Genomic DNA, 15,003 nt, shown 5'->3' with positions numbered 1-15,003 from the left:
ATCCAGAAGCATCCTTCCTTCTTATTCTCATTCAATTTTCCACGAAAATAAAGCAAGTGTCAGTCTCCCCTTTATCAGTGTCGGGTGTAACAAACAGCGGAGAACAGGCTATTGGTAACTGCATTTGCCTCACGTCACCAATTAGCCAAGGGGAAGAAGATGCAGAACAGAAGCCAGTTTTGAGGCACGCTGCAGTGAGGCTTTTTCACCAGTGCAATCGGAAATCTCATCAAAACAAATTAAATTAAAGAAAAACGAGAGAAAATAAAAGCAGAGAATTTAAATAATTGTTTAAATTCAATGAAACCAACCGTGTCCTATATGTGATGTTTTCATGGATGGATATTTGCAAGATTATTTACAAATTTATTTTTTTGAGCAGCAGGTGCACAACATACAGACGGAGACATGGTTTTCGCATTGTATGTTGATTGGATGGCGTGATTCAGCAGGTAGATAAGGAAAATAAAGAACAAAACAGGAAACAAAAGAGAAAATGAGTAATCAGGACAAGCAAAAAAGGAAACTCTGAAAATTTCACTGGAAAAGAACTGTTGGGCTTTTGGGGGTGTTATTTTTATGATAATTATATAAATTAAAGAATGCTTCAAACCAAAACAGGTTCTGAGATCCTAAAGGTAACACAGACAGTGCAGTTGTTATTTGCATTTCTTTTTGTAATGCAAATTGGGAGACAATTCACAAACACTTTTTCAGGATGTTTTTTTTTTGTATTTCCAGGCACAGAAATAGATGTCAGTTTGCCATACACCCATTCGGCCTCCTGAGGCTGGCCAGAGGAGCAAGGACAGCTTCTCCTTCGTGCCACCTGTTTTACTATTTTACTCCAATTACCAAGAGGGTAAAAAAACTGACATGCATGTTTTTGCCTAAGGAAATAAAAAAATATGTATATTCCACTGCATTCACAAAATAAATTACATATGACATGACTACCAAATTAAAATAAAGCAATTAATCAATACATTTCTTTTCCTTTTATCTTTACTTTTCAGTGGTTCAAAGTACCGATGCAGCAAGGCTGGTGGAAGCCGAGACTCTCAAGATGAGACCGCCCAGGTGAGCAGACTCAGTTACCTTGGAGGACACTCACAGTTGGAAAACTGTAAGTTAGTCATGCAGAAAACCAGCGCTCCTGCAACTATTTGCTAGCCTGACCTCAAAATCAAGCAAAATATGTCCCTGCCCATAGCAGGGGGTTGGATTACTTGATCTTTAAAGGCCTCTTCCAACCCAAACCAATCTCTGATGCATCCCCAGAAAGCATCCTGCCACCAGCAGCAGCAGGAGGGCTTCACAGTTTGTTTTGGGGATGGGTGCCCACAAATGGTAGCATCAACATTACACCATCACCTGGGCTTTTCTCTCTGCCTGAGAAACCTTCCTGTATAAATGGGCAACGAGGGGGTGAACACACGGGGCAGGACCAACTGCCCCCCAGGTTCCTGCACGGCTGCCCAGCAGCTGCAAGCAACTTGGAGCAGAGGAAGGCAAAGAAAGAAGAGGGCATCCTGCGGTGGGGACACGGCTCTGGGTCACCGGGGGCAAAGACCTGATCTCTTTGGTTACGCTCAGCACAGTCACACGGTGCAGAGAGCTGCTGCTCCCCAGCTCGTGCACCGAGCCCAAAGCGAGGCTAAGCACGGCTACGGCATTTTGTGCAGAGCAGATGTCCACCCTCGGTTACCTTTGTCCCCTACCTGGAATGTGAAGGGCAAAAAGCAGTTGGGCTGAGTCAGGAAATACATGGGTAAAGATGGGGCATGATGCCTGCAAACAAACAAATGCCTGCCCACCGGTCCTTGCCTCAGCCCTGGTGCTCTGCATGGCCTGGGCTGCCTGCAGACAGCTTCAGCACTTTTATTTGTGATTGGTTCTAAATTGCAGAAGTGTTAAAGTGACTTAGGCACAACCCTGATTTAAAATAGCAGCCTATACCACAAAGGTGGTTGAAAATATAAACCTATTGTTCCACTTCCCAAACAGTGAAACAGTGCTGGTGGTTCCCAGGCAGCTCTGGGACCCCAATGTGCCATGGGTCAGGGTAGTGCACCCTGCCACCTCCTGTGGACCCAACAAAACAGGACCAGAGCAGCATGGCACCCTTCTGATCATCTTCCACACGAGGTGCCATAAAGTGTCCTCAGACCTCAGAGGGGACAGGGGGTTGCACTGGCAGTGCAGAGCCTGCTACAAGACGACCCACACCACGAGGCTCTGGATGAAGCAAATGCCCTGTGACAGTCTGCAAGCTGCAATTATTTTCTGCCGTTAACAGTTGTGGTATGAACGCAGTCGCTGGGGCACTGCTGCAAATTCTCCCTTGAGTAGTGAAGCAGTGAGTCAATGCATCACCTTTAAGCCAAGTAAGCTACTTCCTAACGCCTCTTTGGCACGATGTGCACGATGTGCTTGAACTCTCAGCCCATCGCCCCGTCTGGAGGCTCAGAGATGGATGCAGGCAGCTTAAAAATAATACACCAGTGGCTGCAAAAGCCATCCGGTGTGTGTGAGTGTGCTGCTGCAAGCAGGCACAGGCTGGAGGGAGATCAGAGAAATGCCATATGAAAGAAATTTTGAAAAACATCTCTAGCAAGTAGGCGGGGGGGACCTCTAGGTACTCTGCAGGGGAAAGTGCATGGGCAGGAGACACAGTGGCTATGCAGAAATGCTGCAGAAAGGGAAGATTTAGTGAACATGCAGCTCAAATTGGTCTGTGGATTGAGAGATAGAACCAAGAGGTAAGGAGCTGGAGTGGCAATGGGCAACACATGGGTTTGATATGAAAGAGATGTCTGTGAGCAACTTCGTGCTGGATGCACTGCGAGAGCAGGCGGAACTCCAGCAGGCAGTCTTCCCCAACGTTTGGCTTGATGGGTCTAGTTAGTCAAACCAAAAGACTCTCAATTATTACCTGGAAAGATAAGAGAAAAGTGTATAGATACTTGGGAGCTTAGCTGTAATGGATTTTGCTGCCTGTTTTAGAGAGAATTCGTGCTGCTCTCCAAAGGCATCCCTGCACTGCTGCACTATCTGATGCTGGAAGCCAGAGGAAGCACTGCAGAGCAGAGGTTGATGCAGCAAGGTGGGTCTTAGGTGGGTCTCTGAGAGCACATTTAGCGTCAGCTAAAAGACCAGGGGAAGGTGAGGAGCCTCTAACTATGCACTAACTCTTACTCTTTCTCTTCCTGAAGGAGCATTTATCAGACCTGGAGACCACAGGCTCCTGTAACAATGGCGAGTTCACTGTGCTGGTAACACTGGCAGAAGGATGGTGTGAAAAGAAGCCTCAGTCCATGTTTGTGGCTGACTTGCAAACATTTCCATAGATTTTCACACCAAGGCAAAGGTTTGAGTGCCTAAACCTGGCAAGAAAGCACGTCCCAAGGCAGAGGGAATGGAGGCAAGCATTCAGTGCCTGCCACAGCAGAACAAATCTCCTGATGCACATGGAGGTTGTAGCCAGACGTTGTGCTTGAGCTGAGTGACTCTACCCTGGCTGTAGGCTGTCCACTAAGAGCAAAAGGCAATGCAAACTCTACAAGATTCATCAACTGTTAAACACCATTTGCACAGGGAGTAAAAGTTGGCTTTTTCTGTATTTTTTTGTATCAAGGAGGTTAGATAATGTATTTTGTTAGCAGTTGTAATAACGTTCTTTAGCACCAGCTGAATGTCCTGTAAAGAAGTCTGGGGAACATAGTGCTTAGCACACATAAAAGAGGTCTATAAGCAAATCCTGGGGACTGAGAAGAAAAAATTATGGTAAAGTTCAAATCCATTACATACGGATACAGCATCATCAGCTAAAACATGCATTGGGAAAGGAAAGGAGCACATTTTTAAATTGGATAATTTCAGGCTGTCAAGGCTTGAGTCATTTGCTGCCCTTATGGAAAAATCCTCTAGAATTTAATGGTACATTTGTGCACTTAATGTAATCTCCAGGAGTCATTAGCAGGGAGAGAGCAGACATGGGAAGGGTGGCCAATGAATCCTGTGGTATAGTTTTGTTTTTATTTAATTAATAATTGCCCTGTAAAACTTTTGTGCACAGAACAGAAACTGTGTTCCCCCAGTGCAGACTGCACAAGCTGGTGAATTTCTGGTTGCTTTTATGTTCCCATTCTCTCTTCTCTTATCACCTTTGCCCTGTCCCACAGTCAAGATGGGCTGGGAGAGACAGATGAGATGCTGGTGTGCGTGTGTGCCCTGCGAAGCACCACACGCTACAAGCCAGCAGTCTTCATTAGATTCCTTTTGATATTGTCTCTTTATTACATTCAACAGGATTTTTCCATTAATAAGCAAAAAATGGCTCGGGGTCGGAGCCTTTTCCTGAAGGAGAAATAGAGCCTGCTTCCTGGCAGAGTCACCAGCACTGTTGTTCTCATCAGAGCTTTTGGCACGAGAGGCTTTGGGGCAGCCAGCAGTGCTCATCTCTGTGGAAAGAGCTGAGCTGATGGAAGCAGGCTGCCAGGTCACCCAGGGACCCTGTCACTGTGGGTCCCCGAGGCAGCAAGAGGGCTGGTGGGGAAAAGGTGCAATGTCTCGACAGGGTACAGCTTTGTTGGTAAATGAAGCAAATTGAGCAAACTGTACTTACCGCAATCTCTGTTACTAAAATATCAGTAATACTTCCCAACACTGTTACAAAATCAAAGACATTCCAGGCATCTCGGAAATAATTCTGCCAAATGAGAACACAAAGGGGATAGAGGGATCCAGGGGTTATTATCTCTTTGCAAGACATTTTTTTTGTTGTTGTTTTGTTTGCTTGTTTTTAAATGTACATCATGAAATAGAAGCATTTCATGTAGAAACAGTTGAAAATAAATGAGGAAGGCACATACCAGCACACCAAAGGCAATGATCTTCAGCACACATTCCATTGAAAACATGGACGTAAACACAATATTCAGGCATTTCAACATTTCTTCATACGCTTCTGGAGCATCATAGAACTAAACCAGGATGGAAGAAAGGATATTACTGAAAGATCCTTTATGATGGCAGAGTAAAACCTTCCTGGCTGTATCACAAGGTTCCTGCCTATTCTAGTGCCAGGTTCAGTACTTGCTTTAAGCAAGACTTTGGGTAGGAACATGGGTATGCATGCCAGGCCAGAATCACAGCATTGACTACAGCTGGGGCTACCCATGGAACTAGGGTCCAGCTGCTCTGTACATCTCCCTGCAAGCACGTCATGGACCAGAAGGGAGGAAGAGTGTTTTCCAAAACCAGAGAAGAAGTGCAGAATTGTGTTTAATTCCAGCAGACCCAAAGAAGGTGGTGACCACTTGATTGTGAAATACTCTAAGCTAGACAACGGTTAGGAGGGGAGATAATCTGCAATAACCAGACACCCACATCTTGTACTTCTAGGGACTGTGGATCTTGTCCCCAAAGCCTGACACAAACTTGATCAATCTCCCTGGCACAGCCGGATTTAGAGCACACCCAGAGAGTGAACCTGCTCTGTGCAGGAAGCACGGGCTGAGTCCAGTTCCCACTCACAGTGTCTGATCACAACCAAACCACCTCCCTCTGGGGAGGGAAGAAATCCCCCATGGCCTCTAAAACCAACACGAGGGAGATCAGAAGTGGCAATATTCCTGCCAAACCCCCCAGATGAGAGCACAAAACCTCCACAGCAAACACCGTATTTTCTAGCCCGAAATTGCAAAGATTCAGTAACAGCCCACTAACCTTCATCATGAGAACAATAGTATTGAGAGCAATCATGACCATGATAAAGTACTCAAAGGGAGGGGACACCACAAATTTCCACATCTTGTACTGAAAAGACTGCTTGTTCTGAGGCATGTAGCGGGTCAGTGGCTTGGCACTTATGGCGAAGTCTATGCAGGCCCTCTACAAAACAGAAATGGGATGAGAAGAATACAAAAAAGGGCTGACAGTCTCCATCAGTCAGGTTATTGCTGGGAGTGGAGCACCTAGTGGAGGATGACATTTCTAAGCCTTTCCAACACATGATGCAAGTACTGAATACTACTGTGAAATGCAGCACACCAGCCTCAAACTGTGATCACTCCTGGACACTCATGGAAATCCCAAACCTCACAGCATTCCTGTAGCCTCCCGCAACCCTGTTCACCACCCGGTGGATCCCAATCCCTTCTTGCTTGAGGAAATAAGTTTTAAATTCATGGGCTTGCTTCAGAAAACAATCTGCCTGACACAGAATTCCAGAAACTGGAGGACTGGTGAAGATGCTGTGTTTAAAACAAAAGTATAGTGAAGCTCAGGTGTGTCCTCACACACAGAAAAACCTCTCCACCTAATAATTTCTATGAAATGTGAACTGAACTCAATCAGTAAATTACCCAAAAAGAATTACAGGCTGTACTCTCAAAGATACCCTTGGAGAATTCTGTTCACATTTTTTTTTTAAGTAGAAAAGTGCTTTAAAATTTATTTCTACCCACAGGAAGCTTTGATTCTGGAACATTTTCTCATCTTGGATTGAGATAAAAATTCAAAATCTCAAATTTTGTCATAGTGCAAATCTCAAGAAGAAAACTTTCTGCCCAGCTGAAAAAAATGTGGGTAAATCATCTCAAAATATTCTACTTTATTTTGGACTTTTTGTTTAAACAGACAAATAATTGAAACACTGAGTAACTGATTAAAAGTCAACTCTTTTAATCAAAAATCAAGCTTTAGTTTCAAAATGAACAAAGAGATTTTTTTCTGCACAACAGGTAGTTGAAGCCAAAGGACCCCGGACAAAGGATTTTGCAAATGCTAAAATTTTGCCTGGGTTCTTGAGGAAACTGGATATGTCTGTGGAGGAACAATAGACAGATGCTGTTAACTACAGAGATACCACGTCCAATTCAGGAGGTTCCTAAGCTGAAAATGGTTGCATTTGCTACAGTGTTAAATGAAAGCATTGTGCTTGCTTGCCCTGTTCTTATGCTCTTCTTAAGGAATCTCCTTTTGGCTGCTGGCAGGAGGATGCTGTCTCAGCCAGGCAAAAAAAAGCCTGGTGAGAGCAGCTTTCCACTGGGGAGCAGCAGCAACTGCATTTCACTTTGATTTCTGACAAGCAGCCCCTCTCACACCAAGCACTTCTGCCTCCTTTGGCACATGCATGCTTGAGCTAACACGCAACGCTATCTCCACTTGGAAGTGGAGGTGTGATCCAGAGGGATATGGGTACTGCTTAGCTCAAGGGCAGCAGTTGGGGACTCTCCCTGGTTTTGTTTTAATGCAAAATATGAAAATTTCCAAGATGCTTGGTGCCTATTCTCTAGGCCCTACATTCAGCACATCATACCACACTTTCTGAAGCCCTTCCTGCTGCAGGAGAGATGAGGAGAGAACTCCCCTCAGTATTGAGGAGCTCTGGACCCCCAGGTGCTTACACCCACAGTGGCTCAATTCATAAGACGTGGGTACCTCGTTTTTCTCTAGGCTGCATTCTGACATCACTTTATCTCCTTGCTCTTGGAAGGTGATGATGATTAACGCCACAAAGATGTTCACAAAGAAAAAAGGGAAGACAACAAAATACACCACGTAAAAGATAGACATTTCCATTCGGTAGCCAGGGCTGGGACCCTGTTCCTCGTAGGTAGCATCCACTGAATGCTTCAATACACTGCAAGCAAGCGCAGAGAGAGAAGAAATGTCAGTGGAATCAGTGAGAAGCACCAATGACACCCCTACAGTCGCTCGCTGGCCTTCACTCGCACAGAGGGTTTTCCCACATATGCTCAGGTCAAATTCATTCCCATCTTAGTGGCTGGGAAGAAGTTTTCCTTGAGGATATTTTAGGGAAACCTTCTCTGTTTTCACCATTCTGATGAACGATTGCCATCTGTTACGTACAGATCCACATATCCAAGTGAGGGGGAGAGGATACCGTTAGATCTGGCTTCTCTTCTGCTCTGGTCAATATGAATAAAATATGGGTGGGAAAAGAAAGGTACTGATGATCTCTGAGTATCTAGGGGAACAGTGAGGGTTTGGAAAGGACATGCTGATGCTCTAAGTTTTATTCTCTATTTTATTAAATAACTGAATGTGGAGGACAAGGAAGTCCTGCCATGTAGACACCCCAGCCATGAACTGCAGTCCCAGCAGAAACGTCTGCCAAAATAAAGTCATATGCTGAACAGTCTGGAGGCTCAAATACCCAGTATACTTTCAGCATAGGTCACAATACTTTTTCCCTTAATTTTCTTATATTTCCATTATAAATTTTACACTCAAGAAAGGTGCGCAAAGCCAGGAGACAGGAGCAAGCAGGCTAGTCAGCACTGAAAGCCTCCTCGGCATCAGTGTGCAAGCTCAGAGGAGCACCGAGAAAAAGGCAGGATGCTGCCCGCTGACTCACCCACGAATGACAAAAGGGGAAGTTAAAGCTTGGCTGATAAAACTGTTCCTATTCCACAGGTCACCTGCCCTTGACGTGTCCCTCAGCATGGAAAGCTGCTGCTACCCCTGCAGCACCCGACCCCGCCAGCCCCACGTACTCACGTTGGCCACCCTTCTCCCGTGGAGACGGTGAAAAGCGTCAGCAGAGCCCACAGCACGTTGTCGTAGTGGAACTCGTACTTTTTCCATTCCCTGGGCTGTGCCTCCACCTCATTTTTTTCATAGTCAAGGTACTGACCCCTAGGAATAACAGAGGTTCAGACCAAAAGGGAGAGTTAAACCAAAACAGCCACATGCTGTGGCTCAACGAGACCCTGCTGTATTGGGGTACAGCACAGCAGGGTCTGACCACGCACAGCCCCTAGGTTTGTAGATTCATCAAATGGTTTGGGTTGGAAGGGACCTTAAATATCATCTGGTTCCAAGCACATCCCACCAGGCCAGGCTGCCCAAAGATAGGGAACACAAACAAAGTCTAGGGGAGCCTCAGGAACTGGGTCTGACGTTTAGAAATTAAATAATTGTCATCAAGACATTCATTTGCTGGACAAAGCTGACAGCTAACGGCATGCTGGCCCCAAGCTGTCTGACCTTACAGAAAACTCTACGGTTTGATGGGGAGTGGCCTCTGGTTCCTACTTGAAGGCTGTGTATAACTTCAGAATTGGTCCTGCTTTGAGAGACAGGAGCTTGGACCTGGTATCTGGAGAGTTCTTAACCACACTAAATTTCACACTTTTCTGCAATGCATTGGCTCTATTGCAAGGCAGAGCTGCAGTGAGAGCAGTCATGCTGCTGCCCCACGCTGCCGGGACACCAAGGGGAGATGGATGGACGGACGGACAGGCAGCCCCAGGCAGTGCTGAGGATGCAGTTTGGGTGCCAAGGAAAAAGGCAAGTGAGGAAGACACCCGCTGCGGGGAGCAGCACACCTCCACAGTCTGCTGCCAAGGACAAAGCATGATAGGGCTCTTAAGATATTCAAATGCAATCCTTTTTTTTCTAGCTAATTAGGAGTTCCTTAACTTCCTACTGACTCACTTTTGATTATTTATTCATTCTGTTTTCTTAATTTGCACAAGCTGTGAGGAAACAGGCAGCAGGTAGAAAGAGGAGTCATGCCACCCCTCTCAAGGTGTGCTTTACCTTCAATTCACACCCAGCTCTTGCTGGGAGAAGGAGCTTTCTCCCCTGTATCATTCATGCATTCGAGTAACCATTCACTAGATCACCACCACCAGGAATGGTGAAGGTATTAAAACAACAAAAGAGAAAATTCACCTCTAGGATTACTATGCTGAAGCAAAAGGAGCCTTGCCATGTTCAGCAGATAACTCAACTGCTGCAGCTCTGGGACAGCCAGGAGCTATTGGTGCCAGAGGAACCTCAGGCTCCCTCCACAGCCCCTGCCCAGCCATACCTGCAGTCCTTCTCCAGCTCCTTTGACTCATCAGTGCAGTAGAAGAATCTGCCTTTGAAAAGCTGCACAGCAATGACGGCAAAAATGAACATGAAGAGCATGTAGACTATGAGGATGTTGAGGACATTCTTCAGGGAATTCACCACGCAGTCAAAGACGGCCTGGGGATGGGAACAAGGTTAGGGAGCTGCGAGGAAGGCAGAGGGCATTACCCGGTACCTAGCATCTACCTGCACGTGGGAGTAGTTACCCAACACATAACCCACGTGTGGTTTCATTGACTTGCACAGCACATGTTTGGTGCATGCTCGTTGTGGGAAATAATTCTGGCTTCTTACAGCTCCTGCTTTCTTGGTGGGTTTGGTGTGCCACCGAATTCTCTGGTGCTGCCCGTAAAATTCATCAAGACTGAGAAATATTAGTTCTAAGCAAATATTCCCCTGGCCAATTATGAAATGAAAAATTTACTTGTGTTTAATTTATTCACAGTGAATAGGGAAAAACCTCATCAAATATGTTCCTCATTGACTGTTATTTGAACTGTTTGAATAATAAGAAAAATATACCAGATGCAAAACAATCAAATGCTTTGAACAATATTTCTTTCTAATGAAGTGTCTACCAAAATCAAGTGTGAATAATCTAGTCAGCATATGTCACTTCTGAACTCCTCACGAATAACTTCTCAAATACATTTATTATTTAGTTATTAGTCACTGATTCACTGTTACAAGTAATTTGCAGTTTAATTTTAGTCCGCGAAGTCTGTCATAATAGAAATGGAGCTGTGTTACTGCCTGAGCACGGGGTTTGTACAATAGTGTTTCTGTTTCTCTGAATGGCAGTGAATAATTCCCAGAATTACACTCCTGATGCAACCCAGAAACCCAAAATTAAAACACTGGAAGCATCTCTAATCACCCTATTAATCTTGCTGATTGTTGCATACAAGATCATATCCAGGAAAAAAAAATGAAAAAGTATTTTGAACACAAACCATGTGAATATGACTTCTGCTTCATAGAGATTTCTGAATTCTTCTTTAGAAATGGTAAAATTACTCTGTAAAATGACTTGAAAATAAGGAAGGCATTCAATAAAAAGCAAACGTCGTGTTCTGCAATAAGGCAGAGCTGCTGTCGACTGTTGCACAACCCAAGAACTGTGCATTTCAGATTTCTAAACAAATAAAGACCATTTTCTACATTGTTCAACATTACTCTTCCTTATCTTGTGAGGTAAATTTAGTACACATAAAAATGCATGAAATGAAAATTAGTTAGGCATGAATTGCGGGTAAGGACAAAGGCAAATCTGTATAATAAGTAACCTTGATTTTTACGTAGCATTATGTGAAAAGAGGAATTGTCAGACTTCGCTTCACCACTGCACCAGCACCCTTTGCTTCTCCCCTATCTCCCACAGAAAAGAGCCTGAAAGCGCTGCTGACACACGAAGACGTTCTATAACAGATATTCCAGAGCTCCAAAACTCAGAAATGATTACATTTTGTAACTCCTTCCACCCTCTGCTTCCAGGGCTGGCTCTATCTCAAAGCGTTCCTGAAATGGTGCTGAATAAGTAACCACAGGCCATTACATTTATTTTACTTTGTAACTTAGCATTCTAGAGATGAAAGGGTCCTGCTATAAGCCCCCGCACTATATATTCTTTAATAGAAAAGATGAACAGATTAAAACTCCTCATACAGCAATGACATTTCTCCTTAGAAAGGCTGTGGAAAATCTTGCAATATTCATATTAAGCTCTGTAGTGAAAGTCAAAGACTCCAAAGCCTATTTTCTCATGTATCATTTGTAGGAGCATCACATGTACAAACTGTAATTTAATTTATTTGCATTTTTTTTTTCTTTCTTTTTTGGGAACTTTGATATCTTAATGTGGATTTGCAATAATTCATAAAATTGCATACAATGTTTGCAAAAGAAACAAGTGTTTGACATTTGCTAAACAGCTGCACGGCTATTTTTACAAATCTGGCAAAGAGATTAATTGCAACAAAATAAAAGGAACAGAAATAACTTGGATGAAGTTTACCCCATCAGCTTCCATTTGGATCAGTTGCCAACCACCAGAGAAAGAAATATTTGAGGTTATTCTCTAACCTTTAGTTTTGGCAGCCGTTTAATGGTCTTCAGTGGTCTTAGGACCCGCAGAACTCGCAGCGACTTGATCGTGTTGATGTCCTTGCCTTTGGTTCCTCTGCAAGGTATAGAGGGTACAAGAAAACAGAAAGAATAGTTTGGACCTTAGGCTATGAAGAAAAACACCTGGAGAGAACCAGTTTTCTCACAGGTGTGGGTGCCAGCCTCACCACGGATGCCGAGTACTAGCCAGGACCAGAGATGAGCGCCCACCTGGGACGCGTTCACCACCGCGCAGAAGGGACACTTGGGCAGGACATGGACCTTGCCCTGTTGAGCCCCTCGGGCTCTCCAGCCACAGCTCATTTCCCTGAGTGTCCCCAGGGAACCAGAGGCCTCTTTACCCACCCAGGCAAGAGCCACGGCCGGGGCAGCCACGCACACGGGCTGAAGGCACTGGGAGAGGAGGGTCAGTGCGTCCACCCCAGCCACGGGCAGGAGAAGGGAGAAGGTCACACGTGGCACCCATCCTGCCCCAGGCACCTCGATGAGACAGGAGGATGTTTCCCTGTGCTACTTGCACTTCTCCAGCAGGGAAGTGGTGTCTGGACAGGCAGGCAGTGACCGGAGGGAACCAGAGCCCTTGGGAGAGGGGCAGCACTCTGTGTGCCCATACCCTCGTCCTCAGGTCTCTTTTGGAAGACATGCTACCAAACCCATGCTGGACCATGTAATATGTTGGCATATTACATGCCTGGAGCAGTGCTAGGACAACTTCCCACTTACGCATGCAGATGCTGTAAGTCACATTTTGTTTTTAGTTTTTGTGTGTGCAAGACATGAGACCATTCCTCTCATTTCCATTAAAAGGGTTTAGGGAAGGACAGAGTTCCTTTCCTCGTGCACTTCCAAAATAAATGAAAAATAATTATTCCCCAACACACACCAAGACACAGTCACATCGTCTTCCAATCCAACAGCAAAACAATGGCATTCCCCTTCATTTAGTATGAAGTGAAAAATGGGATGGAAATCTTTAACAGCAATTTATTCATGACCGTAGACTGGGTCTGAGACTCTACTGGAGTAACACGGGTGGGAATGGATAACATGTTGAGCAGATGTTGATATACCTATCCTACACTCTTTGGTTTGCTAAATAAAGCTTCTCTTCTCCAACAGGAAAGCAATAAAAACACAAACAACCCTAGAGACCCACAAGAGGTATGTGTTGGGAGCGGACTGAAAGCTCCCCCAGCCCCTGTTAGCAGCCAGCGCTCTGCACTGTGCTAAAGGAGAAGCCCCAAGAGGGGAAGAAACAACCCGATTTAATTCCTGACCGACCCTGGAACGTGGCTTTTTGTGATTTATCTGCTTATAAAAGACTAACAACTCAATGTTAAGACTGTTTTAATCAGTACAAATACTGGACTGGAATCTACAACCTACAAACATGCATTCCTGTCTCACGTCCGGACTCTTTTTCCAATTATCAGTAACTGCTGCTGCCCTGAAATGCAATTGGAAGTGAGACACAGGGAGCTTTTGAGGGCCATAGGGTACATCCCAATGACCTATATGTTGAACACAAGCTTCCTTGGCAGAATAGAAATGGAGTAGAGGAGGAGCAGAACAGACCTTTACCTCTCCTCCCCCTGCCTGGTCTTTCAGGGGTGCTTTAGGGCCATTTTCAGCAGCTGCAGATGGAAGGTGCCTGCTCGCACGCCTGCAAGTCCAGTTGGTTGTACTAATACAGAGTTACAGGACTGATTTAACTATGCAGAACTATTATATAGAGCAGAAGTGGAAACAGGTCAGCAGGGAGGAGACAGCACCTGGTCACCCAGCCCATGGCCATCACCTTGGCTGCTCCCTGTCCCCCCGGAAGGCCAAAAAAATTGATCCGGGCACTCCGTGTGGTCCAAGACTTGGGGTTTTACTGGGTGAGGAAGGCAGAGCAGAAGGGGGTGAAGAAGTAGGGTCTGGGGGATGCAGGAGTGAGAGAAAAGCAAAGGTGAGAGGGTTGAGGGACATGTGGTTGGGGTAGCAGGAGAAAACAAAGGCATTAAGTAGAAGGAAAGGGCACCTTGGCTCAGACATATAGTAAATTCTTGATCATTTATGGCCATGTTTCTGGTTTGCAGATACCCTCACAGCTCGGATTAGCAGCACAGCCACTTGCAGGTAACACTTGAACTAATAAGCCTTGACAGTCTGCATCTGGTTCCAGGCAGACACACACAGATTCTGCAATGTGTCTAATAGTACTCTTGATTCCAGGAGGTCTAAAAACCTCTTTGCTATGCTGCTGTTCATTTGTGTTAAATAACAATTGTACCAGTCAGGCCTGCTGGAGGTGGAGTTTGGGATGGGAACAGTGATGCTTCTTGGCTCTGAAGGAACAGCTGAGGTCTTAGAGGACTTGCCCCAAGCCTGGAGCAGTAACCTCTGTAGATTTAATAGTGCAGGAAGGTTAATCCAACCTTCTGGGGACTAGTGAATAGATGGAGCAGAGTAAATCCTGCTATATGACAGAGGAAGCTGCTTTTCCCTTGCCCAGGGAGGCGTGTAGACTGCACTGAGAGCTGGGAGGTGGGAGGAAGACAGCTCCAGTCCCAGGAAATTCCTTCTGCCTCAATGAAGAACACTAAGAAGAGTTTTCTTTTTTTTTTTTTTTTTTTTTCCTTCTTCTTTCAGGCACATAAGCAAATAAAGAGCATGAGCTGATTAAATGTTAATGGGATTTATGATCTAAGTCATATAGAGGACCCTGAAAAATCCTCTAAGAGTCTTGCTATAAGATAAAGCTCTTCTGAAGAACTGGGACTTTGAACCAGAGCAATGCAAACTGCACTTTGATGAAGTGCAATTTTTGCAACTATTTCAGCCTGTCAAATAAAAGCTTAAGAACTGGTTTTGGTGTTTGTAAGAGACCCCTCTGTCAGTACTGTTTTTTTTTTTACACCACTCTAGTACAAAGCCAGTATCCTAAAATAAAAGGTCCAGATGGAATTAAGATTCAGTCAAAAGCTGCATACAAGCACACGTTGA

General features: G+C 45.0%; 1 protein-coding gene across 2 annotated transcripts in view; it reads right to left on the bottom strand.

Annotated features, from left to right (window-relative positions):
- LOC311217258 (voltage-dependent N-type calcium channel subunit alpha-1B-like) overlaps window positions 1-15,003 on the bottom strand; it is a gene marked incomplete at both ends in the record, with an annotated part of 280,405 nt that overhangs the window by 40,645 nt on the left and 224,757 nt on the right. For both annotated transcript variants that reach the window (XM_084299168.1, XM_084299169.1), the window contains 7 exons: window positions 4,628-4,711; window positions 4,875-4,985; window positions 5,731-5,895; window positions 7,447-7,648; window positions 8,530-8,667; window positions 9,848-10,008; window positions 11,974-12,070. In XM_084299168.1, the coding sequence (XP_084155294.1) occupies window positions 4,628-4,711; window positions 4,875-4,985; window positions 5,731-5,895; window positions 7,447-7,648; window positions 8,530-8,667; window positions 9,848-10,008; window positions 11,974-12,070 (958 nt within the window). The remainder of the gene's footprint in view (window positions 1-4,627; window positions 4,712-4,874; window positions 4,986-5,730; window positions 5,896-7,446; window positions 7,649-8,529; window positions 8,668-9,847; window positions 10,009-11,973; window positions 12,071-15,003) is intronic.

Source organism: Netta rufina (genome assembly GCF_964035555.1).
Source record: "Netta rufina genome assembly, chromosome: 20".
In the NCBI taxonomy this organism is placed as follows: Eukaryota; Metazoa; Chordata; class Aves; order Anseriformes; family Anatidae; genus Netta; species Netta rufina.
This window is presented reverse-complemented; position numbering and strand designations above follow the sequence as displayed.